The sequence below is a fragment of the Battus philenor genome, unplaced genomic scaffold (genome assembly GCF_028537555.1).
Source record: "Battus philenor isolate CCGP_79_NKW_IND1 unplaced genomic scaffold, ilBatPhil1.0.hap1 SCAF_1, whole genome shotgun sequence".
Lineage (NCBI taxonomy): Eukaryota > Metazoa > Arthropoda > Insecta > Lepidoptera > Papilionidae > Battus > Battus philenor.
In genome coordinates this window covers 13,261,048-13,279,854 of record NW_027181661.1, presented here as the reverse complement: position 1 = coordinate 13,279,854, position 18,807 = coordinate 13,261,048, and the positions used below count along the sequence as shown (strand labels likewise).

At 32.9% G+C, this 18,807-nt stretch overlaps 1 protein-coding gene across 6 annotated transcripts; it reads left to right on the top strand.

The window, feature by feature from the left end:
• Positions 1-1,866: 1,866 nt before the first annotated feature.
• Positions 1,867-12,610, top strand: LOC137932834 (protein angel-like). 6 transcript variants are annotated; one of them, XM_068776553.1, is made up of 10 exons: positions 1,867-1,916; positions 3,268-3,453; positions 3,633-3,775; positions 4,193-4,350; positions 4,964-5,128; positions 8,501-8,718; positions 8,858-8,947; positions 9,059-9,179; positions 9,528-9,760; positions 10,000-12,610. In XM_068776553.1, exons 2-10 carry the CDS (start codon positions 3,395-3,397, stop codon positions 10,151-10,153), a joined length of 1,341 nt encoding a protein of 446 aa, XP_068632654.1. In that variant the 5' UTR covers positions 1,867-1,916; positions 3,268-3,394; the 3' UTR covers positions 10,154-12,610. The 6 variants fall into 6 exon arrangements, with proteins under 6 accessions (XP_068632654.1, XP_068632629.1, XP_068632613.1 ...); XM_068776528.1 differs by having other exon boundaries at positions 1,893-1,916; positions 2,978-3,453; XM_068776512.1 differs by lacking the exon at positions 1,867-1,916 and adding an exon at positions 1,943-2,024 and having other exon boundaries at positions 2,978-3,453.
• The last annotated feature ends 6,197 nt before the right edge of the window (positions 12,611-18,807 follow it).

Here is an 18,807-nt window from a genome sequence, read left to right as displayed (position 1 = left end):
AATATAAATACTTATGAGCGAATCAAGCTTCTACATAACATCCACTGGTCACTTTATATTTTTTCAGGCTCTGAAAAAAATAGGAACGGTGTTAATATCTGTTTATCTTAACTTATCAAAAAGTCAGTCGTTGGATATAACTCTGTGAGAAACCGCAAGTAGTGTGTACAGCAACTTCACAGTCACCAGAAGTGGAAAGTGACCGCGTGAAAAACTTCTACGTACTATAGAATAATATTTTATGAACCTAAAACAGTTATGCTAGGTCTTAATGCAAAAGTCGGAAAAACACTTTACGGTTCTCCGTACTACTAGTCATAGTTAAATGCTATAGTGGGAAAGTATGAGCTGGCAGAGTGGACTGAAGTGGTAAATATTTGGCAACAATTTTGTGCGGAGACCTCATTCACCGGAATGAATACCAGCATCCTGAAGCGCTCAAAATATCTTTATACGTGTTAAAAACTAAATCAAGTATATTATTATTGCAAAGTTACGGAGATACAGTATTAGCAACATGATAATACTCTAGAGCTAACCGTGAAAGTAACCATAAGACTTTAGAGGCAGTGATGTCTACAGGCCTTAAAAGGTGTTTAAGAAACCCAACTGAGAGTCAATTTAAATCATTAGAGCAAAACTTTTCTACCTTTTAGAATTGTTTCATAAGAAATTTAATTACGTTCACGGTGGTCGAAGCTGCAGACACAAATTGACTAAAATCATGGAACGATTTTCATTATCTAAACCGGAACTCTAATGGTCCACAGAAATCATGTATTGCAAATGAAACATGGCTGGAAAATAAAAGCGAAGACCTTTTTACTTTCTCTTTGTCGTCTTTCGCTTTAAATACAGCTGCACAAAACGGGTTTCGTAAAATCATATGTAAACTATTGGACATTAATGCTTACAACCTAAGTAAGACTCCCTACCTACCTCTACAACAACGAATAGTTGAATTCATACCTGTAACGGCAAATACCATATGAGCAAGCGAATTGTTATAAAAGACTACACTAGAGAACAAGTAATGGGCTAATGTTAGTTGAGATGAGACTTATGCAAATATAAAGCGTTGTTAAAATCAAAATGACGAGAAACTGGTAATTATCGTAGAGGTCGGGAAATACTTCAGTCTTTAGAAGTGACGAAAGAAAAAATGTATGTACACAATAGACAGCGAGACGCACCAATATCAATTACATCGTCATCCAGCCTTAGATTATCACTAGGCTTTCCGAAATATGCTACCACTGAGCATCAGTGTAGGTAGTTAATCTTAATTTGTATCACGAGTAGCTGTTAAAGGAAGTCTCAAAATGTCTTTTGGTTTTTCAAAGCGTTAATATCTTACTACATTTAACTAAATCACCAGATTTAGTTAAAAGTAAATTAAATACCAAATTTTATAATTTTGCGAAAATGTTATGTTTTAGAAACAAAGCAGAAGTCATTTTCAGTCCCATCTTTTGGTGTTTCTAAGTTTTGAAACAATTAAGACAATCTAGCGTGTAAATAAGGAACCACATTTGATTTAAGAAAAAACTTCTCAGTGGAAACTGAAGTATTCTTACGATGCAAATTAATTGAACAATTTAAATGAATTGGACAAATGTTTTTGAAATTCAGCAAATGGATATCAGGCTGTTGTTTTCTTATGCGCCAATATTTTTTAGGGAGCAAATAGGATGATATATCATGATCTATCTAAAAGATTCAGTTTGGCCACTGCCTTTATTTTGATACCAACGGCGTGTACAAATATACACACATATTTTTATATGTAAATAAACCTGTGTATGACCATCTATATCATTATTGTATTGCGAACTGTCAGTTTCGAAACAGAATTCATTAAGTTATCTGTGCTTTAATTGTAATAGAGTGATAGAGAATACGATGCGATAGGAGAGGTCGGTGGGTCAATAAAAATGTATTTTTTGTTATAGATTTGAAGTGTTCGTCATGGTATTTGCTCTTTGCCTTTTCAAATTTTAAGCGATGGCTTTATTTATTTGCCTGTAAGTTAAACTTATTTCGTGTAGCTTGTTTCCAACATGAGTCTACTTTTACGGTTTGTTAGTCTTAACAAGTATGTCACTTTGCCATTGAATTGTTTTTGTGATTGTCAAGTAATAGTTATGTAACTATATTATTTATAATCAAAGATAAATATATGGGACCAAAAAATTAACTATGCTATATAAAGGTAATAAATTTAGACAGTGGGTCTTTGATAAATATGTAATAATATAACATATGTAAAAGCATTATTGTTCGTGAACAATAACAAGAAGTTTATTTTTGCCTCTGCTCTCATCTTATGGTCAATAATAATCAGTGTTTAATAATTATGCGAGAAAATTGTTATTGTGTTTTTTAATGTTTTTGTGGATGTTTTATTTTTTTAGGAATCAGCTTAACAAAGCTTGTGTTTGTTAATAATTCTTTTGACATATGTATAAGTGTTAAACAATTTTAACTGTAAATAACCAACTTATTTATTTATTTGTTGATTACAATTGCTATCTTGCTGTTAAGTGGATTTGCCTTCAGTAAAAGTCTAGGAAGGGCCTCTTGATTTTGTATCGTTATTGATAACAATGAAAATACTGTACTTGAATAAATAGTCTAGTAAAAATTAAATTATGCTGTTTAGCTTAAAGTTAAAGGAGAAAACACAAAGCGGTATTGTAATTATTTTTTAGCTAGTATTCAACTGTTGGTAAACAATATATTAAGACTTCTTCTAGACTTTTACCATAGCTACCCAAAATAATTATATTTTGCTTAAGCTTTCACTTTTTAAAGACAGTACAATTGATACATCCATAGCTTGCTGCACAATTTTTTAGGCATATTCATTAATCTTTTATAATGGAAATGAATATGTACAATGTGAAAGCTGATATGACATCTGTTTTTTTACTTAAGATTAATGTTAGAAATACAATGTCTTTTTTTTTCTTTACAGCCCTCAATACTGAACATCATAGAGCAAATTCCATGTGATCCAATAAACTAACTGCAATTAACATAAGTGAACATTTTTAAACTAGTCATGAAATGGTTTTTTTATAAGATAGTCTTATATTTCTAATAACATGATTTCTTTTTCTTAATTATCTACAAAGATATGCTGAAATTGACACATAGTTTTTACAGATGCTTGAAACCCACATGTGAAAACATTGGTCATGCATTATTACATGTAAATTTTTCACAACCAATCTGTAGAAGCAAATCATGCATTTCTATATTCAGTCAGAACTCAACACTCATCCCATTCACTCACAACAATCAGCAGTGGCGGTTGCTTGCAAATATAAGGAAGAGATTACGCACCAAGAAGCACATTACTAATCTAAATGTGGACAAAATAGTCAAGCCAATGAGTGATTCGCTTCAGCCAACTTTTAATCATGTCAGCTATGGAGGACAATTCCAAATGTAAGCAATGTTTAGGTGCTTTCTTTTTTTATAAGAAAAGAACCAAACCATTGTATTATATTTTTTCTGTTATCCTGACTTGTGTGATTATTGTAAATTTTTTAATTTAGAAACTTAGTACATAATTTCTAAGATGATTTTCAATTGTGTATTACACATTTTATTTTCATTGTTGTTAGTGAAGAAAAAGATGAAAGTGAATCATGGATTCAATTTGAAGGATCTGGATCAACAGCGAACGGAAACATAAGTAAGAAAACAGATATACCATCTGATTTCAGAATATGGGAGCCAGTGGAAAAATGGAATGACTATTATAAAGGTATGACCATTTAAATCATTTGTAGAGTAAGGAAAATGTATAAACTATAATATTAAAAAATATGCTGAATTTATACTAGACTAATATTAATATTATTAAAGCCAACATATGATTAGTGTGTACTTTCAGGTTTTTCTATATTGATACATGTAATAATTTTAGTTTTAATTTTTCATAACTATTATATATTGTTTATAAGATGATGAAATGTAAAAAAGAAATTAATTTTAAGATAAAATCTCAAAATTTATCACTATTGATTAAGTGTTTAAGCTAGCCTTGCTTTGCCATTGCTTTTATAAATATTGTGAGTTTTATTCCTGTTTGAAATTATATAGTTATTATTTGCATTGCCTTTGTGTTTACGAATGCTGCTACCGCATATGACCCATACATACAATTAAATTGTTGTTGTAGAAAACAGTTTCAAGTTTAAAATAGTATCATACAATGTTCTGGCGCAATATCTCTTGGAATGCCACCCATACCTCTATACACAATGTTCACCGCAGGATTTGAAATGGCATGTGCGTGCAGCACGTCTCTATGATGAGATCCTCAGCTTGGAACCTGATGTAAGCTTTCTATTTACCATTCTATGCAATTAGGTTCTGAGCTTTTTACCTTAAGTGCTTTTTTATGTTTCTATGTACAAAGTCGGTTATTACTGAGACTAAGCAATAGTGCTAATTAATTATTATGCTCTGCTTTAAAAGACCTCAATGGATAAAATTATTAGGTTAGCAAAAATTATTAGGTTAGTAAGAAATTATTAGATTAACAGAATGTATCATCCAATGTCTCAGTGCAAACAGAGGTTTATATTTCAAAGGTATCATTATTGATAGGGCTTCTCAGTAACATAAGATACATAGGGTAAGTTATGTCATTAGGTTACGAATGTACTGTAATGAAATAAATGAGACAAAGTATAATTACATAAGGAGTATAATTTTAAAAGTACACAGTTTGATTTATAATTTTCTAAACAGATAAGGACTGTCACCGATCTTACGGTTTCTATGTTTATTATATTATTGTCATTTAAAGAGTAAAATACTGTAGAAATCTCTTTTCCACCAGTAAAAATATAATTTAGTTTGGAATTACATTTACCAAAAAATATAAAATCTATTACGTTTGTTGTGATTTGTACATGGACATAAACTAACACCATTTTTGCCATAGATCTTGTGTTTACAAGAAGTTCAAGTATCACATATTAAAAGTTTCTACTCAAAATTTGAAGATATTGGCTACTGTGGAATATTTAAGCAAAAAACAGGACATCGTCAGGACGGTTGTGCTATATATTTTAAACGATCCATGTTTCATCTGGAGGACCATATTAGTGTAAGTTAATTTTATTTTTATTATTTAAACCCACAACACGATTAACAAATCTGCAAACAACAGTTTTTCATTAGTTCAATTATTTTGACATTAATTATCTTGTGACATATTATTTTCTTTTGATGGGAATTTGTTTTGAAAACAAATATGTTTTAATTAATATTAGTGTCATTAATTATATTAGTGACAATAAATAATTTTTTTAAATGTTATAAGGAGGTCCATTTTTCATACATCTAACAACAGAACGTACAATATATGTGAAATGTTCGATTGATTTAATACTTGTTTTCGAAACTAAACTGGAAAGGATTCTCATGAATAAGACTTTCATTGTATGAAACGGCAATGTTGTCTTTTTAGTTATTTCGTAAACATTAGTATGCTTTTCAATATTTATGGCTCTCTGGAAAAGTATATACACATACTAACAATGATACAGCTCCTAGTTTAATAGTAATTCAAGAATTTCATTAAATCTTTATACATGTAAAATTGTGTTTTGCGATTGCAGCTTTGCATCAACAACCCATAACCTCACTGAATTATTTTATCGAATACGATGTATCATTTTTGTAGACATCGTCGTTAGTTTGCGTTATTGTGACTAAATAAGTGAATTATTATTAACAAACACGTAATAGAATGACTGTCGCAAGCTTAGCTATATAAAACTTTTATGTACATTACGATATGGTGAGGTTATATTCCCCTGAAGTGTTTACTTTGTTTCAGAGTCATTCTTATAATGTTTATTCAGTCATTATACATTTGTACACTTTTGTTATTGGTGCTATATATTCTTTTGTCTTCAGTAATGAAATATTCCTTACAATAATGAAATTTTCCAAAAAATTACAAGTTTACTTTCGTCTTTAACCAACTACCAGATTAAGTAGAATAATGGGTAGTAGTCATGTGATTCTTTTAAAATTAATTTTTCAATTTTGATCTTAAATTGATTATTCTATATATACCGCGATGAAAATTTTTAGTAGCATTCATAATGCAGATTTCTGCTTCTCGCAGCGTTAATGAAAAATGTAAAACAGTAAAAAATGTAACAATGTTTTAATAATACATAAAAGATTGATACAATGAAATAAAGAATAGAAAGTTATGATATAAATGAAATATTTATTAAAAAATTCGCTTGTAATGTCATGTTAATTTCGTCAATTCCCATTTATGGGAACAAAGACAGGCTTTCAAAGACAAACTTTCTCTTATGAATAGTGGGCCAGCAGATATTAAACCACCAAGCTGACTCAGTGCTCAACGATTGATATGTCATATAATAAATAATCGCTGGGAAAAACCTTCAAAACCGACATAGGTTTTCTCGCGGTTGTTTTCTTCATCATTTATGAGTAGCACTTGATAATGAACGAAGATCGAACCCGGGACCTTTGATCCACGGCTTTTAACGACTTGCCTACTTCTGCTTTTTTTTTTACTTCATATCCATTATCGTTTTAGGCAAGCGTATTATTAATTAGATTTAAAAGCGCTTCGGCGCTAACGTTCCGGCACTTAAATATTTTGTTTATAAACATAGTAAAGCAATTATTTTTTTATTTTTTTTATTTTTTTTGAAATATGTATGAATATCTCCAAGTATCGTTTCTTGGCATGAGACAAAATATTTATCTATACGGCCTTGACGTTTGACACGTTTAAACTGACTATCTAGCTGCGATCTAAAGATTTCTTATCGATTCTTAATAGCGCGTGGAGAGAATCTTTGTGATTAAATTATAGCTAAAAAAAACTTTGAATAGACTCGTGGCATTAATTTTGATACACATGCTACAAATAGTGAAAAATTAGTATGAACATGTGGAAATAAAGGTCATTCCCTTTTGGTCGCATAATTGTAAATTTATTATTATTATATCCTCTTTCTCGAAGGTACGATGTTGCTTGTGAATGTCGTGTATGGTATCGTAAACTTCTCTGGCTATTTTGGTGCGGATTTGATCTTTCCAGCGCATTGAGCTTCTTCCCCGTGGTTCCCCGATCTTGCCTATAACCATAAGCTTCTCTAGGCTTCCTCCGTCTTTGCAGACCAAATACTCGAGAACTGAATAATTTTGTTCCGATATTAGTAATGTGGAGCTAAAATCCGGATTAAAAAAATTGTATAATTTTGTAATAACTGTTCTGATAAGACCGTAGTAATGCGTACACGTTATATTAATTTTAAACTCTTAGTATCAATAGTGCCCTTATGTCAATTGCCTGTTGAACAAACTCGGCTCAGCAACGTATTTGTATATGTATCATGTTTTATGGCTTACTGGTGTGGGGTAATATTGCGATAATAAACACGATTGTTCACAAATTTTGTGATCATCAGGAATTACCCTGTTGATAAATCTACGAGATTTAGTTAACGCGTTGCATGCCACCGCTATTTTTGAAGATTTTCCATTTAGGCCGCGCAGGGCGTATACGACCCACATTTTAAAAATTAAGAAAAGTCGTTTAACACGTTCTCTGCCAACGCGGTCAGTGCTGACCGTCAGTAAAGTTTCCCATTAGGCCTATTAAAAATCATAAATCTGTTTAAAATTTACTAAATTGTTTTTTGCTTATATGCTTTTATCTTTTACTCAAACGTTACTTGGTTATAACGAAAGTGAATTGAAGCCATTATATATAGATGACTTTTTCGATAAATATCTTTGTATGATAATTGTTATTTTTTTTTCTAAGTTCTTAAAATTTTCAAAAACCTACTTGATATGGAAAAGCTAGAGGGCCTCGCGGGATCAATAATATGAGATTTAGTTTGACAGACCAACGGCCTGTAAGAAAGAAACGAAAACCCTCGCAAAACGCGGTCATCACTGACTGACGCGGCTTGAACTGAAAGTCTATATGTCAACCATCACTGACCGACACGGCCTGGGTAGGAGACTGCGTTTTTTTTCTCGGCATAGAACGTATTAAGACGTGTGCTTTACACTATTTCAATACTGCAACGTTACAATTAGAGGGAACAAGTTATAAATTTTGATATGCATTACGTACCCGCATATGTTATGTCAAGTTATCTATATTAGACCTTACAAATCATCTTTTAAGAATCCTTTGTTTTTCAATGAGAACTGCAAATGTCCTGAACGGAAAGTGCACCGGGGGATGCACGTCCTACATGGCATGAAACGTGTTAATGCTTATAAAGCTACCATATTTCGATTTAAAAAAAATGTCAAAAACATTTTTGTACTAAGGGTTAGGACACTGTAAATTACTTCATAGAAGATACCGTTTGGAATGACGTGTTCGTCTCCAGTCTATTTCAATGTTTATTAAATTAGTAAATTTATATTGTAACTGGTTGTAAATGTAATTATATTCGTACAGGTGGAATTTTACCAGCCAGAATTACCACTATTAAATAGAGATAATGTTGGAATGGCCTTGAGACTGGTGCCGAAAGGCGCACGCGCACCGGCTACGCCCCTTGTTGTCGCCACTACGCACCTTCTCTACAATCCCAAACGTACTGATGTGCGACTCGCTCAAATACAGCTCTTCCTCGCTGAGATAGATCGTTTTGCCTACTACCAAAGCGGAAAAAAGTGAGATTTTTTACTTTACAATACTGACCGAATTTCATTCTGAATTCTGTAATCTCTACACTTTGTATAAAGTTATCTACATAACCTATATAATAGATCATGTGGGACTTATGTAAGTTGTATTTGCTTGCCATTACAGATCTGGTCACCTTCCTATAATTTTAACGGGAGACATGAATTCACCACCAGAAAGTGCAGTCATAAAGCTTTTAAGCAGAGGTCATGTTAGGTAATAGACTATTGTATTCTAACTAATATGCGTATCCGTCTATTTTTTATTATAACATATTATATATGTAGATTGTTATCATTCATTAATGTTTTTTTTTTGCTATTTCAGAGCAAGTCCGTTCCGGGACAACTCCGACTGGCGAAAGATCGGCGTGACGGATAGCTGTCAGCATATTTCCGTATATCTGAATCGCTTGAAAGGTATCGTTGCGGAAGCCAATACGATTAAGGTTAGCATTCATTTCGATTTACTCATACTGTTATATATTTTTTTAAACGGTATAGTTAGTTATTTACTAATTGGTATTTTATCATTAAACCAATATTATAAACACCTCGCTAGACGCGGACAGCGCAAGAACGGTTATCGTGGCTATCACTGTCCCATGCCTTGCAGTGCAATTGAAACAGATGTTATTAGAGTTTTACACTTTAATTTAATGCCTTTTTCTAGTTGTCGCCAACTGCAGTACCATTTCAGCCATAAGGTGTCCACTGTTGGACACAAGGTTTTAAGCAACGGATCAGGTTCCTGTTAAAATATAGGATTTTGATCTATTTAATCATGTTTTGTTTAGATTTTTAATTCGGAGCGCGATGGAAGTGGAGCTCAGGTGTCAAGCGATGCGGGTTCATCGACGGGGACGACGAGACCAGCAGATGCAAATGACCATAGTGCTCTGTTTAATAGCGGAGAATTAGACCACGGCTTACGACTCGCATCTGTGTACCCACAGCGTAAAACCGATGGTGCGCGCGAGGCCACTACCTTCCAGGACTGCTGGCTGACTGTAGACTACATATATTTTAGGTATGATTCATTCATGCTTATATATACACAAACATGAAATAGGAGAAAGCTTTTAAAGAGTAAATGTTTAGGTCATATATCTGCCAAAAGCTTTAAACCTTTTTTTACGTATATCCTGGTTCCAGATTAGATCGCGTAGAGAAATTTTGCGCGGAGCCTTATCAATGGCTAGAATGAGGTACTTTTATGTGTTACTAGGATTTGGTTAAAAACTATAAAAAATAAATTGTCTATTACAGCCGTTGCAGCTCGCTGAGGTTGCTAGAGCGCCTGCGTTTGCCAACAGATGTGGAATGTGAAGATGTAGGTCCACTTCCTAACCAGGTGTACGCATCAGACCATCTCGCTCTTGCTGCCCTGTTCGAGCTCACGACGACCAACACTAAGTTATAGCCTTTAGATAATCGTTTACGTCATGTGAGGTTAAATAAAAATTATTGATTTATTTTATCACTCTTGACTTGTATATTTTTTTTGTATTTAAATCTCGATAAGCAAATTATAAATAATTTTATGCTGCTTAAATAAAACGATTTTATAAATTCATGTTTCGATTGGACATGTAAGTTATGATTTAATTAAGACTTCATCGGAATAATTTGATTTTGACTTAATCTCGATCAATGTCTTCTAAATAGTTACGTTACGGATTTACAAGCGCTTTCATATTTGTATTGTACAGGTTATAATATTTGTAAAAACCAAATCAATCGATATAAATCGATACTTTATCCGTAAAGTAAATGACGTATTTAGTCTTTATATGACAAGTAACTTTTTTTTCATAGAATGAATCTATTTTGGATAATTTTATAAAATATATTAAGGAAAAGAAAGAACTATACACTGTTTTGAATATAATTTTCCGTATAGTAGTTAGTCTGGAACAGTGATACTTAAATATTTTATGTAAATTAATTGCGTCTAAATAATTTATGCATATATTTCCAGTTTTAAAATAATAATTTTCGATAACTTGACATTGTTTCCCTGAGAATTTTCTTAGTAAGAATTAAATAATTATCTAACTGTAATATAACAAGACCCGTTTACTGTTGTAAAGAGGTCACGTCATCGCAAGAATAAATATAATTAATTAGTAAACATAATAGAATATTTATATAAAATAAAAATAATACCATAACGTATGTTTTTTAAACTTTTTGTCTCTTTCTAGCATAGACGTGAGATCAAACATTAACAAGACAATGGAGAGCAATAAGGGCGTTCCCGCTTGAAGGTCGTGACTATGAGGGGACCAAATTAGTTAGTAAATAGTCAATAGATTGGTCTGAAATCTGAAAATTTAGTTTTATACTTTGAGTTCTTAAAAAAACGAAGTATATAAACATTTTGAAAATATATATGTAGTGTGAAATTTTGTTGTGTTTAAGAAAAATGGACAGTTACTTCACATTTATGTGGTATTTTAACCTTTTTGCGATGCGAGTTTTTTAAATTTTATTTATAAATACTTTTTCGCGGTCAGTATTTTTCTGTGGACAACGAATGACTTCTAATATGCTAACAACTAAATGATTCAATCAACCCAAATATACGTGTCATCAATCCAAAGATACGAGTGTCACCGTCGTTTCAGCCCGTAGACGCCCACTGCAAGACTTAGGCCTTCCACAATGACATTGATGGAGGAGTATACCATAAGCTTGGCATGCGGGGGCAGAGGGCGATAGTAGTGTGGTAATATGATACGCAAAGGCCGTTGCTATCCATCTTCAGAAAACCGATTTCTGAATAGTGGAAATCTTATGTGATGAATGCACAAAGTTTAAATTATATAATATTGTATCCCAGGCATCGAAGCCGCTACCTCCGATCGCAAATTTCACTCTACCGCTGGGCTACCATTATCAACCACACACACTAACACAAACACAACACAGTTAATTAGTTCTTTCGAACTTCATCTCATTACGAAGTTATAATAGAAATACCTTTTTTAGGTGTTTTGTGTCTGGCGTAATGTTTTGTTTTCTGTAGTTACGCCATTATAGTTATAGTCGTTGTCAAATAAGGTTTTTTTTTAATAATAAGACTAATTTCTCGTTCTTTAGGTCTGACGCCATATAATACTTAAAAGAGCAGTTTATAGTTTTGTAATTTTATTCGTATTCATTAACATAGGCCAGTAATAATAAATTGCCTGGGTCATCATTATCCACATTTCAGCGTTCCAGTGATGGACATAGGCCTCCTTGATAAATTAACAATAACACCGGCTAGAAACGGCCTGGTCTTGTCATTTGAGTCGTTACTTATTACCGTAATAATAAAAGTTAGGCAGATATTTTGATACACGTTACTTTCTTTTGCATCAGTAATTACATATTAAGTAATAAAAAAATAATGCGTATATAAAACAGGCGCTTCTTCTATTATAATGTATTATAAAAAAATATTATTTCATATTTTTGTAAAGTGTAAATTGATATGATATTAAAATGAAACTCACGATTAAACATCAAAGTCACTTTATTGAATTGTTTATACAATATTGATTTACAATAAGAAAGGGAAATGAAATGGATCTCACAGCATAGCTTTGTGGAAACACAGTAATAGATTTAAATAAGCGTCAGTTACAGGGGAACGTCGCATCTTGTTCCTATATACCCTAGTTAAGACGTTTGACTTCGGCACTCCAGCGCAGACACATCTCGAATGAAATATTGAGATTTCAAGCTATTAGTAGCGTAGAACAATTCTTCTTTGGTGACGTCACTGGAGATAATAACAAAATGTAACAAACTTAACCCAATATGTAAATCATTCGACTGAACTGTTTTTTTAAATAATTCAAAAGACATTGAAACTGTTTCCAAAACTATTTTACCACATTGTGTTTTTAATATTTAATAGTATTTATTCAGTGTTAATATCCTACAATGCCATGTGTTAACAATGAAAATGAAAAATAAAAATATTGTATAACATTTTTTAATTCCTTCACGTAACATTAAGTCCAACGTCCTTACTTGGCTTAAAGAAATGTATACGGTAACTTAGCGGTATTTAGACATGCAAGTTTAGTAAATTTTTTACCACACTTTGAAAGCTTAAAATGTAAGTCGTATGCATTTTAATTTGAATTTTTAACCTTTCCTTTTGACAAATCAAAGTGTGGTAACTAAGTTTACAGTACTCAGAGTAACGAAAGCAGATGTGGTTTCCACAAAAAGCATAACAGTTACAGTAAAACTATAGAGCGTTCATCGTAGAGGATCTTTCCTTTTCAATCGAACCTAGAAGCAAAAATTTCACTAGCTGCAGAGCCATTTTTATTTACACATCACGGCGACGTGTGATCATTTACAGTGCGAACTGCTGCAGCAAGATGAAAATCTTTGGATCTTTAGACATTACGATGGCGTCGCGAGTATCGAATGTACAAGTACATTAGTAAGACACAGTGACTTCAAAAAAAGCTTTAATCAAGTTTCTGTGTTCAATATTGTTCATTGTAACACCGGATCACTCGCAGCGCCAGTGCGCTGTCTCCAACTTATTGCGCTGTTAGTGAAACAATAAAAATTGTGTATTAATTCAGAAAAATCGGACTTAATAGAACCAGGAACATCTTTGCGATTGTAGGAATTTTGAAAAAAATTCTAAAAGCAATATAAAATATGTATCTTATATGTAGAATTTTCTCGGCGGTTTTTATTTATTTAATGTTTCGTAACGTCAAGATTAAAATAATAAGCGATTACTTTAGAAAATGAAAATGTTTTATAATAATTGTACAAGGGACCTGTTCTTAATTAGACTATTTGTTAAGTAGCGCGTTAGAGATCGAACATATACGATTAATAGTCTATCGGAGCTAGAAAATGGTTTTGTCCGATACAACTATTTCTAATAATACTGGATGGATACTAATATCGTAAATTATATTGATTGATATTTTTAAAAAGATTATACCTTTTTGTAAGTATACTGGTCGAAAAGCTCTTAACATTAAATCCTTATTAAAAAGTATATGACAGAAAGTAGTCCGAAGTTTCGGCCCCTTTATCCTAATTTAAGTGATACCTTCAAAAATTTAATATCTTCACGTGAATCGAAATGACTGTTAAGCTCGTATTAGCAAATGTTTAGCGTAAATTTAATATTTCAATATAATACAGCTTTTTGGGCGGCACAATTAGTGTCAGACCTTACGCAAAATAGTTGTTTTCTGTGAATATTATAGTTATTTAATGTTATCTGATAAAATTCAAACAAAGCGATATTAACTGTAACAATAGAAAAATTACGTAAATGAAATATAAAGATAGCATGTTAGTAGATGCTTAATACAATATGAACACGCGTTTACCTGGACGGAAAAGGGATAAGTGAAAAATGGAAAATTATATCTTGATAGATGCACAAAAACAAATCGTAATGTGCGCTTTGTTTTATTGTTATTAGTTTTTGTAATATAGCCAATTGTCTGCAAGAAATCTGTGTATGAAGCAGAAACATTACATCCCTAGTTATTTAAAATACAGAACCATAATAAAAAACGTACAAATTAACAAAATAAAATTTACAGGTCCCATTTAAGTTTCGGAATTCATACAATCGCAGGACATCAGTGATCCTTAAGACGTAATATAAAATAAGCGTGTTGCTAAACCGGAGTAGACTGACCACACACGATTAAAACGTTTACTGATATTACCTAACTATAAATCTTAAAACAAATAGAATTTACACATAAAATTACTGCTGATTTCTAAGACCATATTAAATACAGTCGGTTAATCAAAACGGACATCATCAGACTTTATATTAAAATTTTAAATATGCCTTCACCGCCCTACCTACGAGATTGATATTAATGAAATAGTAAAAGGTGTTCCTGCCAGCAAAAGTATGTGGTTAATTACTACCGTGGCAAGATTAATAACAATGAGGAACAGAAATCCTTGTCAAGAATTGCGCTAACGGGGATGCAGAATAAAGTTACATTTAATTCTCTAATTCCCGCTGTATTATACAGTACAGGGTAGTTCATGACGCTTCAAAAATGCTGTAAAATTATGCGTCAGTTCTACCGTTATTGAAAGATCAATGGTTAAGTGTTAACAATAAAATCTTTTGTACAGTGGTAATTAGAGATCAAACATTTTATTAAAGGGTCCTTGATGACTTATCTTTTTCTATTTATTTCTATATCAGCTAATAATACTGAGCGAAAATTATAATACGCCTAGCAGACGAATATGGCGTACGTACAACTTTGGCCAACATGAGTAATTCACAAGTAATCTTACAATCTCATGTCTCTGCCATCCGTGACGAAACGTAGTTCATTCCACCGTATATCTGTGACTTGTGATTTTTGAAACTTGGTGCCACCATTAATTGCATCCTTAAAATTACTTTGCCTGCACAACTTATTCTTTCCTGATTCTGTTTTGATTGCGTTCAGTGCAACTAATTAGACGATGAGTTCACAGATTGATCTGTTTAACTAACCTGCTAACTTTATTTTTGCACAGACAAAAAGATAAATAGTAACACTATCGCTAAGTCATCGGGACCCAAATGTTTTAAAAATAAAAGACATCACATGAATTTACTACGATTATAACTGTAACATCGACACAGCTAATAGTTTATTTGCAACAGCCTCGGATACCCGTTATCTAAATTCGATTCCGAAAATATAATTGTTGTACCTATATGTGGATTTCATTTGTACTACAATTATACCAGAAAACGAAAAAATTATGCTCGTTTTATTTGACGTGGTACAAGTTCGCTTAAGATTTTATAAAGCGTGTTGCTCGTTCTCTAATCTAAAGGCTGAAAATTATATTTATGTACTCTGTACACTTAAAACGAGCATAATTTACAATTATACTCATTAATACCACTGATATACACAACTACGCAGTAAAATACACAGTTACATGAACATTAACAATTGTTACGGAATGTTCAGAGTTCTATAAACAATATAAATAGTTGAAACTGTGCTAACCTGACTTGCGCTCTGTCATACTTTCTGTTTTGATACCAAAACATTTTAAGACGAAAGTACTGGAGTAAGAGTGTTATTAATAATGCGATATACCGCAAATTTGTTCTTACGTCCAAAAGTCAAGCGCTCTTTTTCTATTTCACTCTGTTGGAATTAATCCAGTTCTGTTCTAATACCTTCAAGTTGCAATATATTGAACGATGTTACCGTCCATTTTTACAGACACAGTTATCTAAACCTTTTAAAATAGGTAGCATTATAAAGAAACATGCCATAAAGAAGGATCTAGTCTAAATTAGTAACCCTACAAACCTACACTAATTTTTTTTATATTTGAGATAAATATTATGTCTTTTATCTAAATGTTAAACGCTATGAAATGTGTTTTAATGATATGATGACGATAATTTCAAATGTAATCTATGTATAACTAACACTGATCGGTTATATTGAAATTATTCTACGTTTCATTCCTCCCGCAAAAACCGGGTAAAAATTATGAGGGCAGATAGACCGGCCGCTGAAGACAACGGAATTTGCTGCTCAAGCAAAAGCATACTGGGTGTGCCCGAAGTTGAAACCTGCCTTTATAAATATGTGTGGATGTTTTTGGACGGACCTAATGAATTTATGTTTGCGAAATATGTACGAAGATGCATTAACAAACGTTAATAATTTAAATAACTTTTGTAATTTTTTTTAAAATTATAAAACCTTTAGAAAAAGATGCGAATACAGCAGTAGCGAACATTAACATTATACCAGTCTATAAGCGATGTAAAGTTTGTTGGTTGAATCAAATCTTTTTTTTTTAATCCCCAACGGAATGTGATTTGAAAGTTTGCGAGGTCCAATTTATGGTCTAATTTCTGCATTTAGCAATTAAGATACAGTAAAAAGGTATAAAATAAAACAATCAAAATCAGATCCGCATTGAGCAATGGTTCGTTTCATAGTTGCCCTACATAATCACCCGGTAAGATGTACCGTTGTGATGCTCTCATCCCAGGTCCTCTTCTTTAACTTAGGCTAGCAAAGAAATACACATTGTAGAGAATTGACGCAAATCGTGATTCCGAATGCTTCATAACCTAAAATTAAAGAAATGGACATCAGCCACAGCTTAACTAACCTAATACCATCGAACATTTAACAACATATATAACATTAAAATCACCACTTATTGGATATGTCTCTAATATTATTTTAAATGTTAATAATAAACACAGCTCTTAATCATCCCTGCGACAGTTCACCACAACTTTCTATTCTACGTGTTGGTCATTAGACGATTGAGCGAACACATTCAGCAGCCAGAAGCTCTGCTGAATGTGTTACTTTCGTCTTACTTCTTTGTTCGTCGGCGCATTCTCGTCATTCAAAATTTTGCAAACTTTTCCTTTTTCGATCTCTGTCGCTAACCTTTGGTGACTCACAACCCTTCATACTTTGCTTAATGAATAACATATAAACACTGACTTACAGATGGACAACATCGATGATAATAGAGCTACTACATCAACAGTTCTGGCGCTTGCGCTAGATCCGAGGCTGTTACATAAAACACGCGGGATGGGGAAGTAGTGTGGGGAAAGACACTGAATGACAATATATAGTTCACGACATACAACATAAATAACTTATTACTACGAATCCAATTAATCGAGGTATATTTGTTTCATAACCTCCTACTAAATGCCTTGTCATGAAATCGCATTCTGAACTTAAAAGCAGACAAATTCTTTAGAATGTTGGTTTACCAACATTCTGAGCCAATAAGAAGCTATGCATAAAAGTTATATGCGGTAGAAAGCAGCAGTTTATCAACGAACTGCCCCAGTGTTTTGGTAGCTGGCAGTTGCACCGCAATAGCTGTCTCTTCGCTCAGGAATATCGTCTGTTTTGCGTTTTTGGATTCATTTGTTGATTTTCGGCAACATCATAGTAAACCAGTTGTATCTGCCTTGAGTGAGACAAGTCAAGTGTTTCATTCAGAGAGTCTTCAAAGCCTGCTTTGTGCAAGCTTTCAACGGTCAGTTATTGGTAGGCCACAATGACCTGTCTAGAACCAATGTATCAAGTCTGGGAAGTAATATCCGGGTTTTCGTCGCGGCCAGATAAAACGGGGTTATTACACGTGTACATGACTTATCTTAGTACCCAATGTAAGGAAACCCCGTACCTCTCTCCATTGAATATCTTCAATTTTCGTTTGCGTGCTTACACGTTCGCCATATTATTTACAAGTAATTCTAGAATACTCCTTTTTTCGGAAACAAATTATCTAGGCCTATTTTATGACGATTATTGTTGCGAAAAATCAATTCTAATTGTATATTTGTGACAAAACATTGTGTTTGAAGCAGTATAGAAGCTGTTTCTGTATATTTACAATAGGCAATGCCTACGAAAATCAGCGTACGGTACAAGCGTATGTAAAGAGTTCTTACAGTATCCATAATTTCTTTAATACTAACATATTTATTTGCATATATGTTAGTATAAAAGAGCACGTTTTATATATATGTACGATAATGTTTCTGACTAAGAGGATTGCACGAGGGAATGAAGCACATATAAGTCCACAAGTTCATCAATGGCTGGTGCGGGGTAGCAAGAAGGCGCTGGTTCGTAGAGCTGAGGAAATTGGAGGCAGATCGGAGAAGGTTCAGACGCGGCAGGCTGGTGGCGATCGCGGTGAACGCGCTGCCATCCGCCCTCGCCAAATCGAAAGCGTTGGCTCCTGCAGCTCCACGAACTCGTGCGCGCCTTCCTCACGGCCCGCCTTCTCTGCAAAACCACACGTCAAACTACAATAACACCAGCTTCTACAGCTCAAAAAAATAACACGTTATGTAACCTTCCCTGTTTATATCTCAATCTCTTATTACGAAACATAACTAACACGTTCTAACATTAATTTCAACTTGTTAACAAATGTTTATTTGATATCTAATACAAAGCAAACACCTTGTCGTTTATTGCCGTTAACAAAATGATGTTCAGGATAGGTATTTAGAAGTTTTTTTTAATCCACAATAGCTTTACGAAA

What these genes read in the sequence shown, in the direction of transcription:
- LOC137932834 (XM_068776528.1), top strand. Translation starts at nt 3,140, where the DNA reads ATGCTGAAATTGACACATAGTTTTTACAGATGCTTGAAACCCACATGT. An exon ending in ATGGAATGACTATTATAAAG is followed by an intron (nt 3,776 to 4,192) that starts GTATGACCATTT and finishes TTGTTGTTGTAG; the next exon opens with AAAACAGTTTCAAGTTTAAA. An exon ending in TTAAGCAGAGGTCATGTTAG is followed by an intron (nt 8,948 to 9,058) that starts GTAATAGACTAT and finishes TTGCTATTTCAG; the next exon opens with AGCAAGTCCGTTCCGGGACA.